This window comes from Photinus pyralis, unplaced genomic scaffold (genome assembly GCF_008802855.1).
Source record: "Photinus pyralis isolate 1611_PpyrPB1 unplaced genomic scaffold, Ppyr1.3 Ppyr1.4_LG4, whole genome shotgun sequence".
Lineage (NCBI taxonomy): Eukaryota > Metazoa > Arthropoda > Insecta > Coleoptera > Lampyridae > Photinus > Photinus pyralis.
Window position 1 is genome coordinate 3,271,935 of NW_022170511.1, and position 11,005 is coordinate 3,282,939.

General features: G+C 36.9%; 1 protein-coding gene across 1 annotated transcript in view; it reads right to left on the reverse strand.

The window, feature by feature from the left end:
* LOC116167974 overlaps positions 1-1,380 on the reverse strand; it is a 1,669-nt gene extending 289 nt beyond the window's left edge. Inside the window, exons 1-2 of the mRNA XM_031483600.1 lie at positions 1,012-1,380; positions 565-951 (exon numbers count right to left, since the gene is read on the reverse strand). Coding sequence (XP_031339460.1) covers positions 565-951; positions 1,012-1,295 — 671 coding nt within the window. The 5' untranslated portion in view covers positions 1,296-1,380. The remainder of the gene's footprint in view (positions 1-564; positions 952-1,011) is intronic.
* Positions 1,381-11,005: the final 9,625 nt, after the last annotated feature.

Consider the following 11,005-nt stretch of genomic DNA (forward strand, 5'->3'; position numbering starts at 1 on the left):
TTTTTTCGTCATCCCATACTGTTATTTCAATTTAACTCAACTCATTTGACAAATGAAATATCATTCATAACGGACGGCGTCCGTTAAAAAATAACGGACGCATATGCGGCCGTTAAGAAATAATGCTTTTATTGAAATACAAACAACTACTTATTATAATGAATATGAAAATTAAAGTGACAGTTATTATTGCTAGAAATCTGTAGTCCATCGTAGGAAACTTGAGGACCACTATCACCTGTTGATGTTACACTTGATGAAGAAGCTGTGGCTATGGATGTTGTAATTTCAGAGTTTCCATTGGACCTTTGAAATAGTTGTTTGGTGATTTTTAATCGCTTCGAAACAGAATTTTCAATATACGATTCCGCTACCGCAGATGAATCCCAGCCTCCAAGTTCCTTCACTGCTAGGAGATCGCCGCCATTGTCTGCAAGCATGGTAGCGGATGACCTCCGAAACGAATGGCCCGTGTATAACTCTGGGTTTTTTAATTTTAAGAACTTAGCAATTTTCCTGGGAACACCCCCAATGGTATGAATGCCCACAACCTGCCTAACACACTTTTCTTTGCGGTAGGCAATGAAAAATCGCCGAGTTTCTAAATGTTGAGGACGTAATTCCGCGTATTTTTTGTATAACTGATACGCATTGAAGGGAAGTCCTTCTTTCGGAATTAGAAACACTCTGCTTTTCTTATTTTTTGTGATCCGCAATGTAACTATTACGTTTTTGTTGGTGTCTTCAAAGTCCTCCACGTTCAACTTCAAAAGCTCATCACCCCTACAAGCGCCAAATATTCCACATATTAAGATGACTTTTTCTAGGAGCCATACACCATCATCAGCTTCCAATAAAAATGTCATGACTTGCTCTTCAGACAAAATGTTAGACTTTTTTGGTCTGTAACCTTCAGACTTTCTTTTCAAAAAGGCGAATAATTTTCCGAATCTGTAATGTAATAAACATCCCCAATACACAATAAATACACTACATGAATAAATTACCAACCTTGAAATGTCAATGTTGTCATATACCTTCAAAGTGAGTTTCAACATTGAAACTTTTGTCCATAATGAATTGGGCGAGTACATTTCCGATTTTCCCTTTACGTACGCTAATAACACGTCTTCATTTACTAAATTGATCCTCTTAATCTTAAGCCATTCCTTGAAATCTTCGTATTCTTTTTGATATCGCTCCCTGGTCTTTTCTGGTAGCAAATCGACACTTGCAGCCATGGAGTCTGCTAATACGTCTGGAGGAATATTGATATTTCCTTCAATTACGTCCATATTTTTGGAAAACCGTCGTAGAGCTTCTCAGCACGCGTTTTTAACGAATTGTTTATTTTTCAGTAGTTGCGTCCATGACAACCGCTAACATGTGACCATAAACATACCATGATCAAGATAATTATTATATTTAAGTATTGCGAAAAGATGGATCTTTATGAAGTCGAAATATATAATTTCCACATAATGGGATGACGAAAAATCTTGAACGACACACGGCCGATACGCAAATAACGGACTTGGTTGAATATAAACCTCGGCTGACGCCTCGGTTTACAAACTTCAACCACGTCCGTTATTTGCTACATATCGGCCTTATGACGTTAATAACTATAACCGTAAGGGTAGATAAAGTGAAACAAATTATTGTGCTTTCTAATGACATCTGTCATTCTCATTTCAAATGCATGATAAAAATGACGTTCAGAACATATGACAATTCTGTTTCTATAGATACGGTCGCGACGGCAGAACCTAAGCTTGCTATTTTTGACACCTCTAAATTAAATTCAGAATTGTCGGAAGCTTTACAATGATTTATCTTGCTTCTGCTACAAAATAAAGGTTTGTATTATACACGACGACAAAGGTAAACTAACCATCTCGTGAAAGTTAATTCACTCGTGGCTGCGCCACTGGTGAATTAACATCTTTCACTCAGTAGTTAAAATATCCCTTTATCATCTTGTATAATAATAGTTATTATAACCGACTTTGTGGTTCTCTGGTTGACCTGGGGCTATAAATCCGGAGGTCGGGTGTTCGAACCTGGATTGAGGTTCATTTTTCATCTGTGGCAGAGATGGGAATTACCTTATACCAGTTTCGAGCATTCTGCCGGCTACTCCGAATTAGGGTTTCCTGCAGTTTTCCTAATTCGTAAGGTAAATACCGGAGTAGTATAGAACAACTTAAGACCTTCTGCAGAGGAACCTCTAAAAAGCATTATGCGGGTCACTCTGTAATTGGGCGCAAGCCTTTTGAGGGCCCAGAACAAGGGATGGATAATAAATTGCAAGTTCTACATTAACTTTGGAACAAATTCCAAAGTAATAAGAATACTGCCTCAATAAAAGATTGTTCTCACAAAGTTCTCAACTAACAATAAAAAGACATAAAAGTACTTTAAGCATTAATATTTACACTGGTCTACACAAAAGTTTCTCATAGTAGTAGTGGTAGTAGCAGTATAACAAGAATAAAACATCCATTTCAATAAAAGATGTTGCATTTAGGACGGGAAGAGAATTTTAACGTCTATTCTTATAAAATTGTAAATTTTTAAATGAAATAGACAAAACCAAAAACCTTTCAATTGTAAATGAAACAAAACGTACAGCTGCAGCGAAACTCGACGTTTTTCAATGTGAGAATGTAAATGTAGAGAAATAAATACTACCAGAATGTAAACATTTCTCAGCGCTCTATCGATTAGAAGTTATCAAGAGGTTTTTAATTAAATTTTCTAGTAACTTAGCGAATCTAGAAAAAGGGTTGAAACTAAAGGAAGTTTTAAACTACATCACTGAGAACTAACTTTGCAAAGTTCGTAAGTAAAGAGAAAACGAACGGTTTGCTTTAATTAACATTGCCTAATTACATAGACATCATTTAAATTGAAGCATGATCAGCTTTATTAATATGGCGGATGAGCATTGCTGATTGATAACAAGTTCATTTGTAAAATTCAATTAAATGCGTGCGAAAGGTGTTGGTATGTGAAACAATGGTTTCCCTTCCTGTGTGAAATTAGCAGCCAGTTTTCAGCAGCCAAATTTCCGAAGACGCTCGAACGTGCAGATGGCGCAGTTTAAGAGAAATATGTAAAAAGTTTGGCAGCCATGGCTGCAATTACTAGGATATATACTATATACTGTTAATTTAGCGACTGTCCGAGGGGGTGGAATCCGTCCCTAACGTACAAAAAATTTGTTTAACCCCCACATAAAAAAGGTCCTTTTCGCTTACAGTGTTGCACCAATGGAAGAGTCGACTCTATCAAGAATTCAGTCTTTGATTCACCCTGTTTCCTCTTCCGACCGCGTTCCCCCCGGGTCTTCATTCACAAAAGCCTGTAGTGTAGATGCTTCGCTAAATGTTCTGGTATCCTTTACGGTTCCAGCTTTTGCATTCTAGTCTTCAGTGGAGTTTCGGTAAGGGCGTTACCTGGTATTTGGTCTTCTTAATTAGTGCTATTGGGTTACTCATGAATATAACGATACTAATTGGTACATTTACAAACGGATTTAGTAATTTAATTACACGTCATATTGTTGCAGTACAGTACGTTTGGAAAGCCGTTGCTACAAGTGCGGGACCCTTAATGAGATTTGAACCAGATTCGATTTTTCACAACCGCTCCGTCCTGTATTTGTGGTTGGAACGTAAAATATAACAACGCGAGTTACGGTAGTTATCGTTAAAAAGGAAAAAAGTTTGAAGTAAATAAATTCTAACGTGTCGGCTTTATACACGTTGCAAAAATACGGATAATCACAAAAATTAAAACGACGGTAATAGACAAGTAACGGCGGGTAAGAATTGTTTACTTCTCGGTTACGTATGGAGTTAAAAAAATTGCTGTGAAGTGAAAATATTTAGTTATCACAAAAAACCGTTGTAACAGCTGCTGTGTAAATGTCTACAATCTGAAGAAGGGATTGCTTGTTCATAATGGTAAATCATCCTAATTGACGCATTAAAAAAATTTAGTTCAAGAAACATTAAAGTGCACATTTTTACGTAGTGAAGATTTCTCCTACTTGTGATAAGCTAACCAATTCTTTGGTCAAACTCGTTTACCCCAAACAGCGCCCGATCCGTTACTAATATACTCAGTGACATGGAAATTGCAACACCAAGAAGGAGTTGGAATTTTTTGACCAAACTTGGCAGAAACGTTTAGCTACTAAAAGGTAACAATTGATTAAAATTTAAAAGAAAAAGGATGAAATATAAACATATTTTTATTAATAATAATAGTAGTCCCTCCCTATTGGTTACGCACTCCCTCACGCTTCGTAGCATCGATTTTAGCAGACGGCCGATTTCCTCTTGAGGTATTGTGTCCCAAGCAACTGTGAGTAACCTCTAATTCATTGTGTAGAGCCTGCAGCGTCTGCGGAGGATGCGGTAAGTTCATCAGCCTTCTCTTCATAATGTCCCAAACTTGCTCGATAGGCGATATACTGGGAGATCTGGGTGGCTATGGCAAGAAATTGACATTATCATGTGCAAATAAGTCCATAGAACGTCTTTCAATGTGGGGAGGGGCATTATCCTGCTGGAAAAGTGAGTCTTCCAACTGCTGAAGAGATGGAAGAATATCGGGTTCTATCACGTCATCCACATATCGCTGGGGGGGGTCATATTACCTCGAATGAATAACAAACGAGCCCTACTCCCATAAGTTATAGTACTCCATACCATAGTCCCCACAGCTTAGTGCACATGCCTCATAACATAAAATTTAACATTGCGACGTTCCCCACGTCTTCGGCTGCCCTTCATACGGCCATCATGCATACCCAAACAAAATCGGAATTCATCACTGAACACCACTCAATGCTACTCTAGGTTCCAGTGCAGTCGCAACCTACACCACTCCAAACGCTGCTGGCGGTGTTGAGCTGTTAATGGTAACAAAAGATGTGGCCGATAGGATTGCAAGTCGTAAGCTCTGATTCTGCGGTAAACCGTTCGAAGTGTTACAGGACGACCTTCGTTAGCTAACAATTGATTGGCAATTGACCTGGTACTAGAGAATCGGTTTCTTGTTGCCATAAGTCAAAGATGGCGATCCCGCACTTCAATTGTTCTTTTTGGCCCCCCACCCTTTTCTGCCCCCTCCCTTACCTCTCTATGATGATCCTGCCCCTTCCCAAATCCCTGCTCGATTGCAACGAATCACGGTGGATTGACTTCGGTTAAGGTGACTTGCAATTTTTGTGAACGAAAAACCACCTCCGCCCAAACCAACAATACGACACCTGTCAACTTCTCTTAATTCGCGGTAATTTCCACTTTGGCGTACCTAGGCATGATCACAGCCTCAAAAGAAACGATTAAAAGCGAAAACAATAAGAACTGAACAAAATCTCCCAAAAGGTACACGATATAAGAATACTAGAAAAAAATGAAAGAGCTGTCAAATAAGCCATTACCACTTGATCCATATGAATGAAATTTTAATCAATTATTACCTTTTAGTAGTTAAACGTTTCTGCCAAGTTTGGTCAAAAAATTCCAACTCCTTCTTGTTGTTGCAATTTCCATGTCACTGAGTATACTTTCTAATTCATTGTCACAGAAAGAGGATTGTATCCAGCACCATTTTGTATCAACATTGTCACCTGTAAGAGGCCTAATGTGAGGTACTCATTTTTTGTTTGAATTTACGTAAAATCATAAGTATGAGTTTTAAAGGAGAAAAACTATCAACTTGAATGAGGTATAAAAAATAAATAAGAAATTTTTTGGTTTGAAAATTCTTAAAGAGCTCAACCTATAGGCAATTAAAGCCGTCTTGCATGTATTACTGTTTACAAACCTCCAAAAATTAGATTTCTTGGTTTTGTCTATAAAATTATTTCCCTTAAAATCAATCGAAGAAAATTTCCGATTTAGTGGGTTTATTACAATGGTATATTTTAGATTAACTGTGGTAATATTTGGTTACTAGATTCGATATTAAGCCCAGATCGAAAAAAGATGCTGCTACAACATTGAATTTGAATTTATAGGGATAATACTGCATAGAAAAACTTATAATGCTTAATGGAAATATTTCCATTAATGTAAATTTCAGGAAACCGGCAAGAGTAGTCAAGTAATAATTTTGGCTAAAAAATTTGCGTAAATAGTTTACCTATACATTCAAAATTTTGATTTTGAAAAGAAAAAGAAGTTTACCCAAAATTGTCCTGAAACCTTTATTTTCATACCTACTTTCTGTCAGGAAATTTGAGTTTCCATGACAGAGGCAGAGCAGACTACGTTTCCTGTCGCTTGTTACGGGCCGCAGCTATCACTTTCCGGTCGCACCGTCACTTTAAGCAGGGCGCCCATTTAATCGGATCGGATCGGCACGGCATCGCTCAGTCCGGAAACGTCCAATACTCGCTCACCAAATCGGTATGCTTCAGTCTATCAGTCGAAATATAATTTTTGTGGGTTCATTTTAGTTCGGTTAGAATTTTATAAACAATACTTAATAATTTATATAATATGAGCTCTTCATCTTCCGACGAAGATGATATTTTTCCTTCTTCTTCCCAAGCATTTTCCTTCCGTGAACTGTCATGATAATATTTACTAACTTGATTATAGAGGTGTGGATATTCTCAGTATCAATTCAAAGTTCCTCGTCCATTGTAAACAATAAATAGCACACAAAATCAACTACAAGGTAACGGTGTACGCACGTGTCACATCAAACACAACGAAAAAACATCGGACCTTCGGTATTTTTTGCCCTCTCTACCAAAAAGGACTGATTCCGAAGCCAACCGGTGGACGTTGCCGAGCGTGGCGGAAGAAGTGCGCGGATGTTAATCTATTTCTACGTATTTCAAATCATTCCGACAGGACTGTTCCGTGCCGATCCGATCCGATCCGATTCAATATTCAATGGGAGCCCTGCTTTACCGGCCGCATTTTTGACATTGCTGAATGTCTATAATGACTCCTGTCATCACTGACAGATGGACAAAAGTTTTATATACAAATTGAAATGTTATACTAAAATACGATTTCGGGTAAAATTTAATACAAAACTCGGAAATTAAAGTACTCGGCCCCAAGGGGCGTCGCACTTCAATATTTCCTCGCCAGTAATGTGTCATTTTCCTGACTTTTATGTAAATAACTATTTTTTGCGAAAGCTTATTGCACATATTACATCGTTGCAAGGATTTATTAATTTTCGGCGCACTTCTCTACTCTCGCATATTTTCTACTCTGGTACTTTTTCCGACTGTGTAGGTCAGTGGTGGGCTACAGAGCCGGAGGCTTTTTGCAGGTGTGTAGGCTGTGTAGAAAAGTTTTTGTGCCTCTGTACTATTCTTTCCCAATTTTTCCCACTATTTTTGCACCCCATGTATATTTTATTCTGTTAACAAACAACTTTTGGTAATGCACAAAAATTTTTTAATCTGCGGTTCAATAATAGTTTATTATGTAAGACGATACAGGGATATTTTAACCACTGAGTGCATTAACTTTCACGACATGGTTAGTTTCCCTTTATCGTCGTGTATAATACAAAACTTTATTTTATAGCAGAAGCCATATAAATCTTTGCAACGTTGCGTAACATGTTCGTTGTTACGTTACAACTCATCCGCGTCCCATTCCAAATAAGAACAGATGTCATTAGAATGCACAAACGTTTGTTTCACTTTATCAACCGTTGCGGATAAAGTGATCACTTAATCTATTTATTTATTTATTAAAATATCAATTGAACATCTGCAATAAAACAAAAGTCTTAAATGTTTTTTTAAAATAAATTTATCTAAATAACGGTGAAAAATTGTCTGGTAGAAAGCGATTCTAGAAATTCTTAACTACGCCTCCTTCGTTAACCGAAACCTTTTCTTCGCAAAACGGCATTGATAAAAAAGGAAATGAAAAACAACCTAATAGCATGCTCCCGCTTAGCCTCTGCAGCAAAGCTAAAACGAATCTATTCGGGTAACCGGATATCCTACGAAACTTCAAGTTCAATATTCCACCGTTACTTCGTTGCAAGCTTTATTAGTATATTCACGTATTTGAAGAGTGATGTAAAATAAGAGGAATTCAAAATTGTATGGATTCTGTACGTATTGAATTTGAAAACTGATCTGAACGAATAGGTAGGATTTTGTGTTTGCTTTCATCGACATCTGAAATGGTTTTCACAAGCACAACAAAGAATGTGCTCCCACTAATTTCCCCATTTTGCTCCTATAAATTGTTAATAAATACAAAAGCGTGAGACGTAATTCCTTCTAAATTTATTATTGAATTGCGGAAACGTGTTAGGAGGGTAAACGTATATTTATTGATTAAACCTCTGAAAGCATAAATACGCTTATTTTACATAAACTGCGCATTTTACATGTAAACACAATAATGAAGCTGAAGGGGCATACCATAATAAACGTACAAAGTCAGTGTTAGGAAGATAAACGATGTGTAAACCTGGTAACCAGCGTCCATATATTTAGGCGCACCGAACAACCCTAAAGGGTTGTAATTTCAATACCCTAAGGTAGCGTGGACAGATTATCAAACGGCACGATCTATTGAGTTGACCTTTCATTTTCTTGATCACGCAATCGAACTTTTCCTTAACTTTTCTTTGTCATTAAATTCTGGGCAGGAAAGTATCGGCATGTTGCCTTGTTAGCTTGAGTTGTAAAAAACCTTCCGACGCTACCACCTCATTGTTCATAACATCGCTTATCGCGGAATAACAGGAACAAATGTATACGTTCCACTATTTCTGCTTGTTTTGCTTCAACGATGTACGGCTGTTTGTATTTGTTAGAGCTGCAAAAATAATAAACCCTGTTTACACTGCTTTGTTTTCACTTTCAACACATCGTTAATTGAATTTAAAGTAACCGCATCATTAATTCATCAACAATGTTGCTGATTTGCTCTGGTCTTATTTCAGTTTTTAACGTCCACAGTGTCATTTTCAATTAGGTTATCATTGCTATAACACAAAGGAGACCCCACCGACGATTCATATTCCAGCTTTGATATCATGTAGCTAACATAAATCGTGGCGAGTGCTTTGATATTATTGGAGCTACGTATTTCTGCACATGGGCTCTGTGTATACAATGCGCCAATATTTCATATCAGAGATTCACAGCGTTCTTCGAATAATTATTATGAACAGTAAATGCTCAAGTTTATATAATGTTGATTGCGATTTCAGAAAAAATAGTATATGTACCTTGTAGTAAGGGCCCATTCCCGGACTCCAATTCTTGTCAATTTACATTGTCGTACGGGAGTGTATTGCTTTTACTACTAGATACACAATCTACTACTACTCAAAATCGTCATGAAACCTTCATTTTCATGCCTACTTTCCGTCAGGAAATTTTAGTTTCCACGACAGAGGCAGAGCAGACGTTTTGCCACTTTACCGGCCGCACCGCCACTTCACCGGCCGCACCGCCACTTCACCGGCCGCACCTCTGAGATAGCTAAATGCTATAATGACCCTGTCATCACTGACAGATTAACATTAACAAAAGTCCTATATAAAAATTAAAATTTTATATATCAATAGTTATTTACGTAAAAGTCAGGAAAATGACACATTACTGAATATACTAAATACTAAAGAACTAGGACTCTTTGAGGCCGAGTTTTAATTTCCGAGTCAAGTAATGTCATTTTACTGACGAGTTTTGTATTAAATTTTACTCGAAATCGTATTTTAATATAATGTTTCAATTTGTATATAAAACTTGATTAACGTCAATCTGTCAGTGATGACAGGAGTCATTATAGACATTTAGCAATGTCACAGATGCGACCGGTAAAGTGACGATGCTGCCGGTAAAGTGTCAGGTGCGACCAGTAAAGTGACAAGCGGCAGGAAACGTAGTCTGCTCTGCCTCTGTCATGGAAATGTTATTTTCTTCTGTAGTGAGAAAAGCAAAAAACAAATTGCTGCGTTAATCTTAATAATGACATTTAAAATCGCAACATACCCGAATCTTACTAAGTGTCAAACTTCATTATTGTATACGATAATTTTTCAATTTTCATTGTAGTTTCAGAAAAAAATCATGTGTAAAACTTTAGGAGAAAGTGTTTTTCAAAACTCCACTTTCTTCTCTAGTTGTACAAATAACTATTTCATGCCTACTTTCTGTCAGGAAATTTGAGTTTTCTTCGCCCTTTTTAAAGACGAAAGTAGTTGTTTCTAAAGTAGTTTCAGAAAAATTAAGGTTTCAGGACGATTTTGGATAAAGTACGATTTCGTGTAAAATTTAATACAAAATCGTCAGTAAGGTGACATTACTTGACTCGAAAATTAAAGTACTCCAAAGTTTGAATCTATTCAAAACAAGTAAAAACGTTTTCGACCTAAGTCGAGTAACTTTACCACATTTTCCAAGCATTTATCAGTACTTCCCAAGAGGGTATGGCTAGATTTTTTTATTAAAAGCATATTTGGAAAATATTTTCATAAATAAGAAAGTTTGCCCGCGCACATCTGATTTTTACTATACAGGGTGAGTTTTTTTTTTCATTTTAAGCATTAGTATCTCGGAAACCGTAAGACATAGAGATTCGGTGAATGAGGAAAGAGTTGTCGTGTTAAGACCCTATTCAAGATATGCTTTTGTTTTTTTAAAAAAAATCCACAGTTTACTAGATATGAGCGAAAAACAGATTTAGTGATTTTTCATTTAACTGTTGTAGAATCGTTAGTATTAGAAAATTCTTCTTTGCTCTTGAGTCATCGCGAGGAAAGACGGACAGACACAACCACAACAAAGCCAATAATATAACCGCATTGTGTTTGTGTAGGTCAGAGTGATAGACTTGAGCTCTTGGAAGTATAAAGAACAAGAACGAAATATGAGACAAAGCATTGTAGAATTATAGTGTAATGCAGAAAGAAAACAACTCACAGTCTAATAACTCTGTCGAATACTATCGCACTTTGCCACTCTAATGAGCACTAAAGACCA